This window comes from Triturus cristatus, chromosome 4_2 (assembly GCF_964204655.1).
Source record: "Triturus cristatus chromosome 4_2, aTriCri1.1, whole genome shotgun sequence".
NCBI lineage: Eukaryota > Metazoa > Chordata > Amphibia > Caudata > Salamandridae > Triturus > Triturus cristatus.
The window spans coordinates 182,467,439-182,488,278 of NC_140586.1; the positions used below are offsets into that span (position 1 = coordinate 182,467,439).

The window sequence follows — 20,840 nt, forward strand, 5'->3', positions numbered from 1 at the left end:
ATATCCACTCTATGCCACTCCACTCTACACCACTCTGCTTCACTCTATGACACTGCATAATTCTACGACACTCTCCACAACTCCTTTGCTACTCCAGGCCACTTTACTCTACTCTAATCTGTGGCACTATTCCATTCTGCTACACTCCACTTCCCCACTCAATGCCACTCAACTCTATGACACTCTATGCTACTGCACTCTATGCCACTCAACTGTACAATACTCTACTCCACTACATGCTATTCCACTCTCCTACACTACGCCACTCTAATCCACTCCACTTTAGGACAATCTACTCCGCTCTATGCCACTCTGCTCTAGAACACTCTACTCCACTCTATGCAACACCTTCTACTCCATTCCACTCTGTTCTACACCACTCAACGACACTCTAGGCCACTCCACTCTATGACTCTACTCCACTACAACACTCTAGTCCACTCTACGCCACTAAACTCTACTCCATGCTATGCCCTTCATCTATACAACATTCTACTCTTTCCATGACACTCCACAAAACTCTACAGCACTCCACTCTACGCCACTCCATGACACTCCACTCTACTTCACTTTTTGCCACGCCACGTCACTTTCCTTTACCCCGCTAACTTTCAGCCATGCTGAACTGCAGCCATGGCTAAAACATATTGGCACAGTCAATAGCTCTTGCATAGGCGAGACCTATTGACTTTGCCAGTGCTTGTGAAATGCCAACATTTAGAACTGTTTGTAAACTAAACGCTGTCATTTATAATCGAAAGTGGTGCAGCTCCAAATGCCTACCACCAGGTGGCAACACAGACAAGTCTTTAGGGTTTTTAGGTCTCGCCTGACCCAGCGCATGCGCTGGTCTGGCGAGACTTATTGAGAGTGCTCCAAAAAGTGCTACCAGGCCAGCCTAGAGCCACAGTGCATGTGCACGGCCGCTTTGCATAGCCAATAGGTCTCGCTTTTGGGACCTTATAAGTATTTAGTTATGCATGGCTAAACACTTATAAGGTCCCAAAGGCGAGACCTATTGGCGATGCCAATGCTTGTTTATTCTTTCATTGCTTACCTGGTAGCAGTCTCTCTATGTACTACAATAGCCTTCACACTTTTAAGTAGCAACACCCCCCATGTGTAAATACATTTCACAGGGTCTCCTCAGAATTACATATTCTATACATTTGACAGGTCCAAAAATATTTAACTGACAGGTCCAAAAATATTCAACAGTTTAGAACATTGCACTCATCTTCAGTTATCAATTTTAAAATGCAATCAAATACATTATCACCAAGATTCTATGTGCAGCCTGGTCTTCCTCATTCTCCACAGAGGTGATCCTTTATCTAAAACGAGGGAGACTTCGAAGGTTATTTGGAGTCTCCTGACCCTTTAGCAACTACTCCCAGACAGGGCATGAGTCACAAAAGATATAATGATGGTCAATTGCAGAGTGGCTCACTCACTGCCACTCTGTTTTTCTTTTCACTAAAACACAGCACTGTTTTCAGAATGACGCTCCTTTTGCTCCTCCCTTGTCATCAATTCAGCCCACCCCCAGTTTGAACATCTCTGGTATAGAGAGTGAGTGTGAGTGCAACAATGCACATGATGTTGCTCTGATGCTGGTGAACCATGTATCTGCTGCCCTCTTTCAGTTCTCTGGGAATTTACCTGACCACATACCCCTCACTACCACTCCACCCACAGGGGACTTTATTTCTAGTTCGAAGGGTGTGGCTGCAAAGGATGACTTGATCAAATAAAAATGTTATATGTGTTTTATTTGTAAAGTGTGCAGAGCATGACTTGGTTGATACAATTCCTGATTCTAGGAGTGCATTTATTAGCTTAAAATATATTAGGCTTAAGGCATGTTTTGCAGACACCACACCTGACTGAAACACAGGGCAGTAATTAACTGTGTTTCCAATTTCTGCTGTCAGAAAAACATGTTTTAACTCAGATATTTTGAATTAATGTATGCACTCAAGATGCCAAAAAGAAGCGCTGGTACAGCACAGAAAATGGCATCATGATACAGCCCATAGTCTTTGAAGAGTTTCCAGCACCCAATTAGTGCTTCACTCTTAACATCCCGGTGCTAGCCCCATACTGATGGCCCAGTCTGACTACATTGGATTTAATAGTGAGCCCATGGAGAGCACAGGCAGCCAATTATAAAAATACAGGCTTCCGTAGTGAACCCATGACTTCACTCTCCCTGGCAGCCCAAGACCATAAATTCGAGTGCCAAGTGGGTAAGAGTCTGCGTTCTACGTCATTTTGTGCAAAATATAATTGGGTAAGGTAAAAGAATTTACTTTTAAAGTCTGGTTTGACAACACGTCTGTCACCTTGGGGATCAGTAGAAAAACAGCTTTAGAGAGCACTACAGAGAATGGGGGGTAGATGATGTGTACTGCAGCTGAAAAAGAGTGATTGTAGTGCACAGATTGTGCAGAATAGAGTAGGCCTGAGCTAGTTATGATGACAAATATTAACAATGGCTACAGGCCTGATTTGTTCTTTGTGAACCATTATGGCAAACCCCAAAGTCTTATCTTGTTATTATCAAAAGTAACAACAAGGCATAACCCTGACTTATTTATTGTGAAAAGCATACGCAAATCTGATAAATCTTTATGGGTAGATTGTAATATAATGTGTTAAGAACTGTAGGTATGTATTTTGTTACATGGGTTCTCAAAGATTAACATGAATGATAAATGACATAGGGCCTTATCGCTGTAGCCAGGGTGGCGGTGGGGGCACCAGTGGTCCAACCGCCCCATTACGACTTGGGCAGTCGGACCGCATTGGCACCACCGCAACCGCCAGGCATCAGAGATCACTGGCTGTGCTGCAGTAGTCTTGAGGCCCCAATATGCTTGGCGAGCCACCAAGCATGTTACGAGTTTCCTCTCCGCCATGGTTTTCATGGCAGTGAGCCTGACATGAAAAGTGAAGCGGAGAGGGAACAAAAGGGGCCCTACAGAGCCCCCTGTTGCCTCTGCGCCAGGGGATGCATGCAGGAAGGCACATGGAGTGCCCCTCTGTCTGCATGCACCCCAAGTTCCTGCAGGGTATGGACTTTACAGTCCATGCCTTGCAGAAACCTTCAATTGCGTTCCCATTGTGGTGCCTGTACGGCTCTCCTATGAGCCTTTAAACAGGCACCACCGTAGGCCAGCCACCACAGGTCTGCCCGATCTGGATTCCAGCCGGTATCCGGCGAGCGATCTAGTTATGGCTTTGGTGGTGCGGGAGCTGGTCGCTGGCGTGGCGAGCAGCTGCTGCACCACCAAAATCATAACAAGGCCCATAGTCTGATCTGATTATTATTATATGTTACAACAAAGGCAGGAGTCCTGATTTACTTACTGTGAAAAGCATATGATAAAGCCAATAAACCTTTAAGAGTGGATTATTATACTCTGTTAAAACCTACAGGTAAGTATTTTGTTACATGAAATCTCACAGATTACTTCTGTAGCAGGGATGTGCTTGTTGGTTATCCCCTTTGACAAACCCTAAGTGCAGAAGATTAGTACTGTGATCATCCTGGCTATTATTATTTATTTTATTTATTTTATTTATTGAGCTTATTAAGCGCGACAGATACCCAAAAAAGGGCTTCCCGGCGCTAAGCAGAATACTGAACCAGAGAGGCAGGAAAGAGCAATGGGATAAAAACCTGAACAGGTCACTGGTTAAAAAGCCAGGTCTTTATGGCTTTACGGAAGTGTACCTTGTTTCTGAACGGAGAGGTTGCGGAAGGGAGTTCCAAAGCTTCGGGCCAAGAAAGGAGAAGGATCTTCCTCCCATCCTTGCACGGAAAGTTTTAGGAACACAAAAAAGACCTTGTGTGGTAGATCTCAGGCATCGAGCAGGCGTGTAGGTGTGTACAAGGGTTTGAAGGTATTTGGGAGCATTGCCCCACTTTATCCTATGCAGGAGGCTGAGGGTTTTAAATTTGACCCTGTTGTCAATTTTTAGCCAGTGGAGTGCCTTTAAATGACTGGACATATGATCTCTTCTGTTACACTTACGAAGCAGTCTAGCTGCCGCATTCTGTACCAGTTGGAGACGCCGCATAACTGCCTGGGATGCCCCTAAGTAGAGGACATTCCCATAGTCCAGACGGGAGGTAATTAATGCATTGATCACTGTCTTTTGGGTGTCGTCAGGGAGCATCCATATGATTTTCCTGAGCCATCTCAGGATTGTGAAGCAGGTGGCTGTGAGATTGTTTACCTGGGGCTCCATGGTTAGGCCACTGTCGATGATAATGCCCAAAATACGAACTTGGTGTGATGGAATTGGCAGGGGGCCCATTTCAGATGGCCAGTGTCTGGAATTCCAGAGGTTATGATTGGGACCTACTATCAGAACCTCGGTTTTACTACCATTGAGTTTAAGCATATTTTTATTCATCCAGGAGGAAATATTCCTAAGGCCAGTCTGTAGGCGTGAGGGAGAGTCCTGATTTTCGTTTGATAGTGAAAAGACGATTTGGGAGTCGTCAGCATATGTGAACATATTAAGACCAGCTGATTCAGCTATCTGGGCCAGCGGGGCTGCGTAAAGGTTAAAAAGCAGGGGGCTTAATACTGATCCCTGTGGAACTCCGTGCGGAGAAAGATGGACCTTGGACGCGGCATTGCTGGAAGAAATTTGGAATGTCCTGAGAGTCAGGAAAGAGGCAATCCAATCTAGTGCCTTTCCTCTTATGCCCATGTTGGAAAGGGAAGCGAGCAGGGTACTGTGGGAGATGGTGTCGAACGCCGCGCTGAGATCAAGAAGGATCAGCGCGGCAGAGTTACCCTCATCGACCAGATGTCGAAGATTTTCCACGACTCCAAGTAAAGTGGTCTCCGTCGAGAATCCGGTGCGGAAACCCGATTGGGAGGGATGTAGAATATTATTTGCCTCCGTAAAATTGGTGAGATATTTATGGACATGCTTCTCCAAGATTTTGGAGAGAGCAGGTAGATGGGATATTGGGTGGAAGTTTGCCAAAATGTTTGGGTCGGCCGATGGTTTCTTAAGAAGGGGCGAAACCATGGCATGCTTCCAAGATGGCGGGACCGTGGCAGAGGAAAGGGACAAATTTAAGGTTTGACATAATACTGCAAGAAGAGGAGTGTCCAGGAGTCTAAGAATAGAAATCGGGAGGGGGTCGGCAGGAGATCCAGATTTAACCATACCTAAGATGTCCCGCAGACCTCGGACATCGATCTCGGGCCAAGAAGTAAGTGGCGCGTAGGGTAAATGGGGTTGGACACAGATGTCGTCTGTCTTGGGTCCGAAGTTTTGCGTACTATTTGATTGAGCTTGCTGTTGTGTTGTTATATCCTGGTAGATATTCTCAATTTTGATGTGAAATATTTCGCCAGTTCCTCACATTGCAGACTATTAAGGGGCGGAGGTTTAGAAGAAATATTTGCACCTGCTAGTTCTTTTACAAGGTTAAAAAGAATTTTAGATTTGTTGGTAGCTTCAGATATGGATTTTGCTACATAGTTAGCTCTAGCCTTGTAGCATGCTTTATGATAGAGCTTGAGCTCACTTTTGTAGTGTATGCTGGCAGCCAGGGAATAGTCCTTCCTCCATAGGCGTTCTAGTCGTTTACATTTGGACTTAGTAGCCTTCAGTTGTCCGTTATACCATGGAGCAGGTGGGTTATGGGAAGTGGTTTTTTTATGACCTAGGGGCAGGCAAATGTCTAAAGCACCTAGGATCCATTTGTTGATATTAGTGGCTACAATTTCAATGTCTCTGGTGTTAAGCGAGACCTCCGGTGTGGTCGCGCTAAGGATGGCCATGAGGCGGTTGGTGTCCAAATTTTTCCAATTTCTTTTGAGGGACTTGCTGGTCCCACTAGGAGGGCTGGCAGCTGTATGGTCCCCCAAATGAAATTTTATTAGAAAGTGGTCTGACCAATCTAAGGGCAGAGCCTGCTGGCACTGTAGCTGGGGGAGGCTGGAAAACAAAGGGTCCAGAAGGTGTCCCCTTTTGTAAGTAGGGCCTGAGTTCCATAGAGTGAGATTCATGGCAGCCAGGTCATCAATTAAATTTATGCCTGGTTTGTTTGCAGGGTCGTCGAAATGAATGTTTAGATCGCCTAAAATGGACAGATGGTTATAATTCACCCTTATCGAAGCGATCCAGTCCACTAATTGGGTGGCCCAAGGAAGAGTGGGGCCAGGCGGACGATAGATCAAAAGACCATTGAAAGTGAAGGTCGGATGAAGGTGAAGTTTGAAAAAGACAGCTTCACATGCAAGTAGAGGAATGGGCTCCAGAATACATTGAAGTGATTTTTTGAAGATGACTGCTATCCCACCTCCAATTCCGGAGGTTCGGTCTTCTCGAATGATAGCATAATTAGACGGTAGGGCTTCGACAATGTCTGGGCCAGAGCTAGCATATAGCCACGTCTCAGTAAGAAAGAGGGCATCTAGAGAGTTGTCAGACAGAAGTTTGAAAATGTCCCTTTTGTGTTTGCAGAGCGACCTACAGTTAAGACTGCCAAGTAACCATGAACGAGTTGGCTTGCGGCCATTATGTCTAGACCGTTGGCCGCATAGTTGCGGGGTATCAAGATGGAAATTACATGCACAACATGCGATACTATGATTCCTATGGTTAGTTAGTATTTCACAGGTATGTAGGACAGGGGGACGTAGAGACCATAATAGGTCAGGTGTATAGGTAATCCCTTTTACGGATTTTAAAGGCCCTGGGCCCGGCCAGGCGCGGACGGCGCGCAAACGGCGCTCCCGCTGCGCTCGTCCGCTGCGCTTCCGGAGTATGCACATTTATAACTCGTAAGGGAAAGAGCCGGAAGGGGCGTGGCCTCAGGTAGGGGGCGTGGCCTATGGGCTTGCCAGTAATGGCGGCAAAGGACTTTGGAGTTTTCGTCCCGCGGCAGCGCTAAACTCCGCTGCGCGGGTGTCACAGAAGAATGGCAGAGCCACAAAGACGAAGTGCAGGTAAAATCAAACAAACAATTAGTGACACTCAAATATTAAAAAAGCGCTACTGTGGTCAGGCTCCCGGCTTTCCGCCTCAGGAGATTCAAAGCATCTAGTGGCGCTTGTAAGTCAGCGTCCTAAATACCGTAGTCAGGGGGCGTGGCCTCAGGTAGGGGGCGTGGCCTATGGGCTTGCCAGTAATGGCGGTAAAGGACTTTGGAGTTTTCGTCCCGCGGCAGCGCTAAACTCCGCTGCGCGGGTGTCACAGAAGAATGGCAGAGCCACAAAGACGAAGTGCAGGTAAAATCAAACAAACAATTAGTGACACTCAAATATTAAAAAAGCGCTACTGTGGTCAGGCTCCCGGCTTTCCGCCTCAGGAGATTCAAAGGCTAGGTCCTGTTAGGGGGTGTTGTGTATGATTGTACCACCGTAGTTTTGTAAATATTTGTAATTTCATGCATAGTATTTAGGTCTGTGTGTATGAAAAGACTTTTGATCTTGCCTGATAGCTTCAACTGTATCCAAGGCTAGTGTACTAAAAACAATCATAAATGAATATATACATCCACATACACTGAGACGTTTTCAGGCATTGTTCTGCTCCAGTGACACTCACCTTTAGCATCCACCCTTAATTGCCACTGGCTCTATTGCCCTATGAGTGACAGCATTTTATCTAATAGCATGTGCACATCCACCTGAAAATGTGCTTTAATGCAAGGGCTGGTAGGCCAGCTGAGAGTGCCCGGTACTTCCCACAGAGATTGTTACAAGGATTCTCTCGAGCTACTTATTTAATTAATACTGTGCCACAACTCATGTGGCCATTAGCCCTTAAACGAATGGCAGTCTTGGAATGGCTCAGTGGATGGATGAATACATGCATGAGTGCAAGAATGAGTGGCAGAGTCTATTTACGATAAGTTATATAGGGCCAGATGTATCAAAGGGTTTTACCCATTCTGTGTCTATGGTAAAATGTGTTCATACATATGGCCCATAGTGCCTAAACTCCCCAGTGACCAAAGTGGCACTTTCATTTATAAGCCAGACCTAATGGCTTTGCTAATGTTTATTAAGGGGCGGAGGAGTACTCATGCAGTCAGAAAGCTAGCTTCCACTCTTTCTACTCTGCAATACTGCACTCTCTGCCACTAAACTCTACACCACTCTACTCTGCTCCTGCACTCTATGCCACCTCACTCTCCTCTACATCACTCTATTCTACGCCACTCTACTGCACTGTGCAGTATTCTTGAACACATCACCAGTATTGACTTGTCTTCAAGGTGGTCAATTTGGCCAAAATATCTGGGCAACGGCCTATGCTGATTTATAACACCCACAGTAGTAACATCACAAGGCTGAAGATCACAAAATATAGAGTGGGGCCCCATCTACCATCAATGTTTAGCGCTTCATTGTTTTGAAGTGAGGTAGACGCTTGGCAGCCCCCCTACATGTCTACACTCACTATTCCAATGCCACAATTCATTTAGCTCAAATGCTTCATTTCAGCAGGCCTGGCTTCATAATGAGAAACTAAAATAAAGTGCTTCTCCCGCAGAATTAAACCAACAAATTGTCTAAGACCCGCTGAAATAGCTCTGCGAGTTGAGCATCTGTTGCTGAGCGCTGTATTTGCAACCTGCAATTCACAGACAAACCCGAAGGGTCCGCTCACCTGCTCACTATTCTGAGGTCGATGACAAAGGTTCCATTGTCTTTGGATAATAATCACATCTGGGGCATATTTATTAAAGACTTGCATCGCCCTTGCGTCACGCAATGGGGCGCACGAGCGAAGCAACTCTTAAGTTAGATTTATCAAGCCACACAAGGCCACCTTGCGTGGCCCTGCGTGACTTTATAGATCTAAAGTAACGCAACAAAGCGCAATTCACTGCATTGTGTTACTCTGTCCCAGGGAGGCATTTCATGGGTGGAGCATGAGTGTTCCTACGCATCCACCCATGGATTTTGACGCATTTCCAGATTTACCAACACTGGTAGACCAGGTAATGTGTCAAAATGCTACGCCTCCCCATGGGAGGCATAACAAGGAGAAATATCTTTATTTCTCATTGTTACTTCCTCTTTCTATGTGTGCTGCATTCTGCAACACACATAGAAAGAGGAAAATGCCTCAGAGGATTGTTTTTGTGCATGAAGGTGTAGCTTCCTACACAAAAACAATAATCAGTACAACGCAGGCACCCTTTCACCATGGTGCATGAGTGCCTGCATTGGTGCTAGGCAGCACATTGTGCACCAGTGGAGGGAAAAGACAGGAATGCGACTTATAATGATAGATATGGTACATTTCTGCCCTTTCCCTATCACGCAGCTCTGCGCGGCAAGATGACTATCTGCGCATTGCTGGGTAATTTCTTAATAAAAATGCCCCCTGATATTCACAGCTCTTCGAAGCTGTTCCCTTGGGACAGGAAGTGCTATAAAATTATAGGTCCACTATTGATAAGCAATGGTTCTCAATGTGACCCATCAGAAGCAGGTGTCAGGATCGGGGCAGCACAAAACGCACCATCCAGCCTACCTTGAGGACGAGAACATGTCCCTAAGTAGCTAGAAGACCCTCCTCCTCTCGTTTGAATATCTCAGCATACTCTGCATTCCCTGATACAATTACTTTGAAATGTTTTTCTCCTCCCCCTTTATCTCTACCACTAAAATGTTAACTCTCTCCCTATTTCTCGCTGAACCTCTCCCCTAAACTGCTCATCATCTCCCTCTCAACCCTCCCTGGTCAGGCAATCTCCCGCCCTTATCCTTTCTCGCTGATCCTTGCCTTCTCTCCTCTTCTCACCTAACCCTTTGTTTTCTCTCTGTTCCATGACCTCCCTACTTTCATCACCCTTTGAAGGCCCTCTCCTCCTCTCACCCTCTGTCTTACTCCTCCTTTCAGGATTTGAATGCTTCAGAGGCCAAGGATTACCTGTCTGTGGTTAAAGACCTCTCAGACTGGGGGTGTGGGCTAAGCACAAGTTCTGATGTACTGAAACACTTCAACATCAACTGCAGCACTGTGGCCTTCTTCAGGCAGGTAAGAGATACAATAAGGCCAAGACAACCCCATCCAGGGTCCAATTGCCACCAATCCCAGACCTCAAAGACACTGTGTCTATGTGAAGATCCCTCCTTCCCAAGATCATCTAGCCAAGTGAGATAGCCCATCAAAGAGCTGGCAGGGCACGCATCATGGAGGCAGGATGGCAATGCGGACTGCCCATGGGGTAAGCGCTGGGGTGGGGGGACTTCCGTCTATGTTTCTCTCATTCCTTGCAGGATGCATAAGCCTCATGTGTCTGCCCACCTTTATATCTCTCCGTGCTCTGAGACTCCCTTGATCTTTTGATGCATTTCCCGCAGAGTTCACTTAACTTGAGGCTTTAGGAATTTTCTCAGTGCTTTCAAGCTGAGGCTATCCCCTATAATCCGTGATGTAAATTAAAATGCTGAGGCCCCCAGGCAGAAAGTGAAGAAGGACCCCAGAGTCTTGCATATCTCACAGATAATCAATGGCCTTGGGCAGAATGGGGCCTCACTGCAGGGGTCTGTGTTATGCCACTGCCTAGAATAACCCCCTCTCTTCCTCTCTCCATTGAGTACCGCTTTATTTATTTACACTAGGTTGACAACAGGCATGACTTCATGGAGATCAAGGACAGCAAAGAAATTGACGCTACCAAACTCTTTCGCTTCTTGAAGATCAATGAGATTCGGCTAGTGACGGAGTACAACCCCATGGTAATATTGTGCACTGAGGACATATATGCTTTCTATTAGCCGGTTATTTGGACAAAATATTTTAAAATATCGTACTACGGGAATTTCATTAAAAACATTGTTACTACAAAAATATTGCAATACCGAATATCATTGTCAATAATATCGTTTTTTTGGTAAGAAATATTGTTTTAAAAAATGGTGTTGTTTTTAACATTGTGTTCATCAATATAGTTGGAAAAAATATCGTTTTTTAATTTCTGTACTGTGTTTTAGTTATTATATTAGTTTTAGGTTCTACTATTGTTAGTGTAATTTTTATTCATTATTTTAAATATAGTTTGTAACTTTAAGAGTTTTAGTGACTTTACATTTAATTAGTAAGTTTGGGTTTAGTAGTGGATTGTTGGCTTTGTAGAGAAATATGGAGGGTAGTCAATTAAATTATAATGAATTTAGATGTAATGGTAAGTACTGATTTTTATTTAATTATGTTATTGTTTATTAAAAAGAACTGTTTACTTGTTAGTTTAGATTTATTTTATTTTATTGTTAATTGTAAGGAATTCATTAATTTTATTATTAATAATACTATGTCATATTTGTGACATTTTAGTAGAGAGTTGTTAAGTTTGTAGGAGAATAGGGTGAGACAATAATGTAGAATTTATTTTAATTTAATGTAAGTATTGTTAATTGTAAATAAATAATTGATTGGGAGCAGACACACCCTCCCGTTCGAGCCAACAGTTGGCGCCGCTCTCCCAAACTTTGGAGCGGCAGCGAGACTGGACTCCATACAAATGCGGGAACATTATCCCCCGCCAGCATGTCTCCGGGTCTTGGAACTCACCATCAGGTGGCAGCATCGGGAGGGGAACAGCCCTCTCGCGGGCCTTTAAGAAGGAAAGTTCTCCGTCTGTGCCATCGTAGCAGGCGGCTGTTTCGAAGGGGTTTTCTACTGCTACACCACTCACCGGTCACCAGTGCCTTGCCTTTGGTCGCTGCACCGTCCCAGCACCCAGCTTGCTCCTTGCTCTGTTCTCCCACCGCCAAATTAACATCACCCGCGGCCGCGGTGAGAAGACGGGAACTACCTTCCCCATCAGTCCTTGCGCCAGGAGACGCACGACGCCGTTTTCCGCGCCAGGAGGCGCATAAGTCAGCGTAACAGCCCCGGCAGAGCGGGTTTTCTACTGCTACACCACTCACCGGTCACCAGTGCCTTGCCTTTGGTCGCTGCACCGTCCCAGCACCCAGCTTGCTCCTTGCTCTGTTCTCCCGCCGCCAAATTAACATCACCCGCGGCCGCGGTGAGAAGACGGGAACTACCTTCCCCATCAGTCCTTGCGCCAGGAGACGCACAACGCCGTTTTCCGCACCAGGAGGCGCATAAGTCAGCGTAACAGCCCTGGCAGAGCGGGTTTTCTACTGCTACACCACTCACCGGTCACCAGTGCCTTGCCTTTGGTCGCTGCACCGTCCCAGCACCCAGCTTGCTCCTTGCTCTGTTCTCCCGCCGCCAAATTAACTTCACCCGCGGCCGCGGTGAGAAGACGGGAACTACCTTCCCCATCAGTCCTTGTGCCAGGAGACGCACAACGCCGTTTTCCGTGCCAGGAGGCGCATAAGTCAGCGTAACAGCCCCCGCGACGCGGGACCGCGCGCGGGCTAAGCCCGGGCAAAGGGCGGGCCGTCTGTGGCCGTCCGGGGCCGGAGGCGGCCGGGCTGGGCCGGCCCTCTTACGTCCAGTGTAAACTGTGAGTATTGACAATCCCTCGTCCAAATTTTAATATTCATGTATAATGGCCGCTAGAAGGGGTGCTAAAACCACACCAATAGGAATGGTGGCAGGGACTCTTGATCAATTTATAACAAGAGCATCATCGGTTCTTGAACGTGAAATAGAATTGACGCAACGCCGTTTGTCCCAAGACCCGATCTTTCTGAGGAGATCTTCTCTGGGCCATGTTGCACACGCATGTTCACCAGCCTCTACTCAGCCGGTTAGAGCTATCTCGGTCCCTCCCACTAATCCAGACAACACTGGGGTCAATCCAGGTGCCCAGGCAGACGGACCAGATCATCCATTATCCGGCCAACTTACAAATATAACTCCTGATCTAACTGATGTGAGCCCAAACAACCGGAAGGTCACAGGATCTAAGGAGGGTGCAATTCCAAAAAAGAAGAGGGCTGGTATCTCATCCCGGGCCAGAAAAACCAAACAGCCTAAACCCAACAGTACTCCGGCACCTCGACCTGCAGAGCCCTGCCCTTCTGTGTCTTTATCTGATAGTCTTGATAAGGCCAGTGGAGACCTCGCAACTACATACCCCCTTAACTTTGATTTATTGGTGGGGAAATTGAGTTTGGTTTTATCCTCTTTTATCCAGCCTGTGGAGCAAAAATTGAAACTCCTAGACGATAGACTGGGAAAAATGGAGGCTTAGCTTGAGGAAAATATGAGTCTTAGAAAGGACCTTCTCGTTATCCAATCCCAAATTGAAGCCTTAATAGTCAATGCCCCGCAGCCACAACATAAGTTAACGCATTCCATTGCAAATGATCAACCCTCCTTGTCTACTATCCAGGGGCCGATCTCGGGCTTAAATGTAAATGGCTCAATAAATAATCCTCCCCTTGTGGATAAAGCTTATCTCCCACAATTGGCAGACCTTTCAAATACCGCTATCCCAAGGAAGGAGCCTTTAAACCTACATGGAGGAAAAATTATCTGCCGAGACTTACCATGCATTAATTTACCCCCGGACTGTGCCCCATTTGTCGTGATTCTTACGGAGGTCCCTGAACTGATGAGTTCCAAACAGGAATCCTATGAGGAACTGAAAAATAAGACAATCCACTGGTTGAACATTCATAGACCCTTGCCCAGTTCCATCCATAGCAAGATTTTGTTTGTAAGAAGGGTGGGATGGGTGGGACAAAAACCAAAAAATGTGGATGGGGACTGTGTAATCATCAACTTTGAGGATTATAGGGCTGTTGATCATATATGTAGTTGGCAACAGACAAGCTCTAACACAATGATTAAATCTCTGAGGTTAGACTATTTTTATTCAACAGATCACGTTTTTATCCCGCCTGATTATGGGAGGAATTTTTTAAGGCCACACCAGGAGGACACATGGCATTATGTTCATAGAAGAAGGGGTGGCCAACCTAGGGGAGAAGTGACGGGATTCCCTTTGAGCAATAGATATAGTTTGCTAGACCAAGTGGATTGACTCCCCGTGCCCTTCAGTCCTACCTTGACCTATCAACTAGATTTTATTAACACGGAAGGAGCTTTGAAGACCACCAGGAGGGAGCCCATGGTGCTGGCTAAAGCTGTAACTAATCCCTTGCCCCCTATAGTAGGCAGTATGACGCCCAAGGAAAAGTCTTATGTAATTACCAGGGAGCATATGGCTGACCCACTTTTCCCCACGATTGATAATCGCACCTTGGACACACAACTCCAGACTGCTAACGCACATTCTGTTCTACATTTAGTTGGCTCTGGGATATTAGACCATGATGAGCTATCCCGCAATGAAACCCCGAGACACAAACAGGCAGTGCCAAATGGGTCCTTTAAAATTTTATCTTGGAACATAGCGGGTCTCACATCTAACTTAGATATCCCGGATTGGTGCACCTTTGTGGACTCCCACGGGATTTGTTTATTTCAGGAAACGTGGGCGGTAGGTTCTACCCATAGAGTGGGGTTTGTAACCTTTGCGGAACCCGCAATAAAAGGCTCTAGAGGAAGACCGTCAGGGGGGTTGTGTATTTGGGTGGGTATCCATCTTGGATTCACACTGAAAAAACTTGAGACAAATTCTCCTGATCTCTTATGCATCCTGATGTCTCATAATAAAACACCAAAAATGGCCTTGATTAACATCTATTCCCGGCCAGTTCAATCTGGCAGAACTTCTACAATTTTGAATAACTTAACCTCTCTTCTATATAAGCTTGGGGGCGAGGTTGTCTTGCTGATAGGAGGGGACTTTAATTGTCATTTTGAACCTTTACAAGGGGTTCCTCCAATCACATCGGCCGAGGATGAAACTTGGTCAGTTCCGCCATCCAATTCCTATCCTGTAAAAAATTGGTCTGCCCTAGCTCTCCAGTTGACCTCTCTTACTTACACATTTTCTGTTAGAGCCTGCAATGGACGCTTTAAGAGCGACACCCCAGCCCAGCACACTTACAACGGCTTGGGGCACACATCCATAATAGATTATTTTCTGGTGAGTTTGGCACATTGGCCAAAAATCCTAGATTTTAGTGTACCCCCTCGCATAGAAAGTGACCACAATGCCCTGATAATCGAGATGGATTATCAACTAACCAGTGGGGATAACGTCCTTGTTAGCCCCCCAAGCAGTAATTTAAGATTAGTGCAAGGTGGGAAAAGAATACGATGGGCGGCCGCGTTTTCATCTATTGAAACTATGGCAAAAGTATACCAAGATGTTATCCCCCTGCTCGAAAGGGCAAACTCTACCCTTATCAATCCCTCGAATATGGATGTCGACTTAATGGCCGATCTCCATAGTGGAATGGTTGCTATATTAAAGGACACCTTTTACAAGGAAGCTACTGCTAAACCTAAACAACGCCACGATAATAATCCATGTTTAACAGATGCTGTAGGGACGCAAAAAAGGCGCTATTGCTGGCCCTAAGGCAAGGAAACAGGCCTAATGTCATTACAGCCAGGAAAAAATATAAAAAATTGCTAAAAAATGCAAAACTAGAATGGGAGGCAGACCGCTGGGTTGCTATTACATCTGCACTCGCGGCGAAGGATTCAAGGACTTTTTGGAACCTTGTACATACTGGGAATACAGAAGGTAGGACTACGATTGCCCCCAATATCTCGGAAGAAGCTTGGTCTACTTATTTTAAAGATCTCTATTCTGTTTCTCCTTTATGTACAATCGAAGCTCCTCCGAGCCTTCTGATCCCGAACCCTATGTGGCCAGTTCAATCTTTTTCACGAGAGGAAGTAAAACTGGCCCTTTTAAGTATCCAGTCTAATAAAGCACCAGGACTCGATAAGATCCCTGGTGATCTATTTAGAGAGGAACCAGTAGTTTGGGGTCCATATCTTTTGGTATTATTTAATGCGATACTGCAGGGACTACCACTTCCAAGTACCTGGTTAGGGGCGGAGATCATTCCAATATATAAGAAGGGCTCTCCGCTCCAACCCTCCAACTATAGGCCGATTAGCCTTATCGATGTTACACAAAAAATGTATGCCAGGCTATTGTTACATCGTCTACAGATTTGGATTAGTGACAATAACATATTGACGCCGCTACAGGCGGGGTTCAGGGCTAAAACATCAACAATAGACCAATTATTCCGGTTGCAAGTGCTCTATTGGAAGCATGTGACCTTGGAAGGGGGTAGCATCTATCTCACATTTGTCGACTTAAAGTCAGCATTTGATATGGTGGATCGGAACCAGTTATGGTCCATTTTACTATCAATGGGGGTTCCTCCATATCTATGCCAACAGTTCAAGATCTTACATGAAGGTACTTATGCGAGAGTACGCTTCGGTAACCAAGGCCAGCTAACTGGTCCTTTCCCCATCGAGAAAGGAGTCAGGCAGGGCTGTGTCCTTGCCCCGACTCTATTTTCTCTTTTTATCAATGGGCTTATCGAAGATCTCTTAACTATAATCGACATCGATTCCCCCAAATTGGGTGCCCGGAGATTCCCCGCCTTAATGTTTGCGGACGACACGCTTCTGCTCTCTAAACCCCCGATGGGGATGCAGCGCGTGTTAAATCAATTCTCCATATTCTGCACTAAAAGAAATCTGGTGATTAACATTAACAAGACTAAGTATATGGTCTTTAACACCAATACTGTCAATTGCCCTCATCCAATAATGGATGGCAGACCCCTCGAAAGGGTCCCAATTTTCGAATATTTGGGTCTGACTTTGAACGACAAAATGGGATGGGGTCCCCAAGTGGCCAAAGCAAACTTAAGATTAACCCAAGCAGCTGGAGGAATCTTGAAAGTACAGAAGAATTGCACTCATAAAATAATAAGTGCCCCCCTTGAAATTTTTAAAGTCCAAGCCAGGGCATCTTCCCTATATGGGGCAGAACTCTGGGGACATACATTAGTTAGCAACCTATCATTAACTGAAAATAATTTTGTAAGACAATTATTGGATTTGCCGAAAAGCACTCCTTTGGTCCCGCTAAGATTAGACCTAAATATCTGCCCAATTGCAGAAGTTATTGCCGTCCGGCCCTTACTCTATTGGAAGCACCTGAGTTGGTGCACTACAAGGAGGAGCTCAAAGTTGTGATGACTTCATTAGGCTTTGGTAAGATTCCTTGGTTGGCATTTGTAAAACAGTCACTTATATCGACTGGGCTTGAGGAACTATGGTTTAATCCCGAGGCTTCCTGCCCAGCCATCTCTAAGAAAACGTTGACGAGTACTGTTAAAGAAATTAACCTAATGAACCTTTTTAGTTCTACAAAAACGTCAAGCTTGACCGACACCTTTTTGGACGTCAAGCCTTTCTACAGCTTTGAGCCTGAGATTGATATAATCCAACCTACATTAGCAAAAAAGCTGTACTTACAATTTAGATATGGTACTTTGCCCCTTTTCCACAAAATTGACAGGTGGAAAGGGGAGCCGGCACGTCCTTGTCCAGGTTGCTCTCTAGAGGACGAAACTCCTGTACATGTTACCCTTTTCTGTCCAGCTTATGCTGATATTAGGAAGAAATGGATAATCCAGCTGTGCAAAAATTTGGGTATAAGGCAATATTTGGCCTTTTTTAGGATACTGAAATCAGATACAGACGCAGTGATTGTCTCTGCAGTAGCTAAATACCTACATTCCATGTGGATAACTCGAAGGAACCTGATAAACAATGTTAATGTACTCCAGTCCTAAGCTAATGATTATTAAGCTAGTGATTATTAAGCGACTAGATAACATTTTATTATTCTTAGAATGATCTGTATTTTATCAATTTTAGAATTTTTAGGAACTATTTAAATTTTTAAGCAAAAAAAGAAAAATTAATGTCTAACAACCAACCAAAAATCTGAGATTATTTATATTGAATTGGATTCCTTGATTTGTCGCTTTGTTGTGTTTTCTTATTCTTTTTTTATGTACTTTTATGGTAAATTCAACCGCAATAAAGTTTACTTGACTTGATAATTGATATGATTATTAATTATGTTAATTGTTTGTTTGTTTATATGTTTTATTGTTAATTGTAATGCATACTTTAAATATATTATTAATAATAGTATGTTATATTTTATTACCCGGTTATTGGGATTTTAAGGATATAAATTAGGTTATTAACTACGTTATAATTAAGTTAACTTTAATGGTAAGTAATTATTTAGTATTATCTAATTATAAATTGATTACAAATGATATTAATTGTTCAATTGTAACATTATCTTTTGTAATTATTTTGCTAATTTAATTGTAGATTTTAGTTTTATTTTAATTAATTTAATTGTTATACATGTTAAATTATATTTATATATTTTTTTAGATTTTTGTTAACTAACATAGTATTAATAGTTTTCTTATGTTATAATTTATTATGCTTCATTATATATTAAAACATTTTAATACATTATTTAGAACTTTTATTGTTATAGGTATTTCTTTCAAAGTCCAACTCTTTTCCTTCTGTTGCTGAGGCTACAGTGGGGATAGAAAATCTAACCCTTCTGAAGTCCAACGCTTTCCCTTCTGTTGCTTAGACTGGATCTGGAATAGTAAATCTAACCTTTCCAACATCCAATACTTTCCCTACTGTTCACTAGAGTGTAGTGGAAACAGTAAATCTAACCCCTCCTGAGTCCAGTGCTTTCCCTACTGTTGCTTAGACTTGAGTGGGAATAGTAAATGTAACCTATCCGAAGTCCAAAACATTCCCTACTGTTCCTTAGACTGGAGTGAGAATAATAAATCTAGCCTCTCTAAAGTCCAAAACCTTCTCTACTGTTGCTTAGACTAGAGTGGGAATGTTCAATCTGACTCCTCCAAAGTCAAATGCTTTTCCCACCGTTCCTTACACTGCAGTGGGAATAGTAAATCTAACCTGTACGAAGTCCAGCGCTTTCTCTACTGTTGCTTACAATGAGTGTTAAAAGTAAATCTAAGCTCTCTGAAGTCCAACTTTTTCCCTACTATTGATTACAGTGGATTTTTAATGTTTAAGATATTGTTGTTTATTGTAAATATCTTTTGTATTTTTTTGTGCTTAGAATTACTTATGTTATTTTTACATTTAAATTTGTATTTACGGTATTTCTAAAGTGCATTAGACCAGAATGCATCAACGCGCTATGAAAGGAGGTGAACAGAGTGAACCATGGCAACCCGAAGCAGACCAACCCACTGCAATACAATCCCTAACAGAAGTCTAACCCACAAAAAGACACATTTGAATTTGCTTAGGAAACAGCAGGTGTGAGCTCAGGCTCCTGATATGTTCAGGGAGGAAGTTCCACAGCCTGGAAGCCGCCACTATGAAAGCATGTTTCCTCAACCTGGCTTTCTTACATTGTGGAACCCCTACCTTACAGTGTCCCGCTAATCTCAGAGATCTCCTGAGAACATACTAATTCAAGGTTGTCCTAAGATAGCTCGATCCCTGAGACTAGAGGGCTTAATGCGTCAAGCTAAGCACTTTAAGGGACACACGTTTCTTTATTGGCAGACTCTGAAAGGATCGCAAAGATTCCCTGACTGGGGAGTGTTTGGGTACTCCCAGGACCAAGCATGCGGCCACATTGTGAATGATTTGGACCTTGTTTAATGAAAGTTGGTTGATGTTTAAATAAAGGGTATTGCTGTAGTCTAGGCGGGAGGTGATCAGCGCAATGATGACTGGTGCCCTGAGCTCTTTTGGAAGGAGAAACAGTATTTTCTTCAAGATCCTAATCATCCAAAAACAAGAACTCACTGTTCTATTGACCTGGGTGTCGAAGGTCAAAGTGTTGTCAAACATCACCCCCAGGTTTTAGGCCACCGCCGTTGGGACAGGTACCACAAGTATCTGGCCACCAGAGGTCAGTCGAGCTTGAACTGTCCACTCCAAACACCACAATCTCAGTTTTCTCCCCATTCATTTTGAGCCAATTCAATAAATGGACAGACATAAATGTTTTTTTATTATATTACTTTGGCAGTAAATGTTTTATATAGATAGGGTTTTCATTTATTTAATATATAATATTATTTATAACAAAAAGTACAAATAATTCAATATTTTTAATATATGTCAAATAAATAGTTTTTTTATTTAGTGGACATCATAAGTAAATACATTATATTTTATTATGTTTATTTTAATATTTTATTTAGGTTAAATATTATGTTGGTTTATATTTATGTTCGTTAATTGTTTAATTTATTTTATTGTTAATAACGAAAATTAAATAAATTACTTAAATATAGATATAGCTAAATAAAACATTAACTTCCAAATACTATTTTTAAAATGTAATTACATTTAAAGAGTGTAATGTTTTAATTATACTACTTTAAAGTCAATATTTTATTTAGGTTAAATATTTTGTTGGTGTATATTTATGTTTTTTAATTGTTTAATTTATTTTATTGCTAATACTGAAAATTAAAATATTGCAAAAAAATTGTTTTGTTTGTTAAATTACCTAAATATTTTAAATGTTTTTGTTTTTTGTAAAATTACTTAAATATACATATATCTGAATAAAAAATACACTTCCAAATCTTAATTTAAAATTAAATTACATTTAAAGAGTAAAATGTTTTAAGTATACTACTTTAAAGTCAATATTGATTAAAAAAAACTGTATTTTTGTCTCAAATTGTCGATATTCTTAGAAACAATATTTTTGTATTTTACATTGCAAGTATAGGGCCACCATACGTTGACAATTATATTTTTGAAAAGGTATTTTTGTATCCTGATATTTTTCCACACAATATTATTTCACTGGTACATTAGCAGACTGTTTGCAACAGCTCTCCTGTAATAGATGGGTTTCTATCACAAATCTTTCAGTTAGCCAGCTCTAGGAAAGTTATCGTTCTCCATCAACCATG

General features: G+C 43.2%; 1 protein-coding gene across 1 annotated transcript in view; it reads left to right on the top strand.

The window, feature by feature from the left end:
- The window catches only part of ERP27 (endoplasmic reticulum protein 27), an 85,148-nt gene that overhangs the window by 43,472 nt on the left and 20,836 nt on the right, over window positions 1-20,840 (top strand). Inside the window, exons 3-4 of the mRNA XM_085601018.1 lie at window positions 9,898-10,035; window positions 10,623-10,739. Coding sequence (XP_085457144.1) covers window positions 9,898-10,035; window positions 10,623-10,739 — 255 coding nt within the window. The remainder of the gene's footprint in view (window positions 1-9,897; window positions 10,036-10,622; window positions 10,740-20,840) is intronic.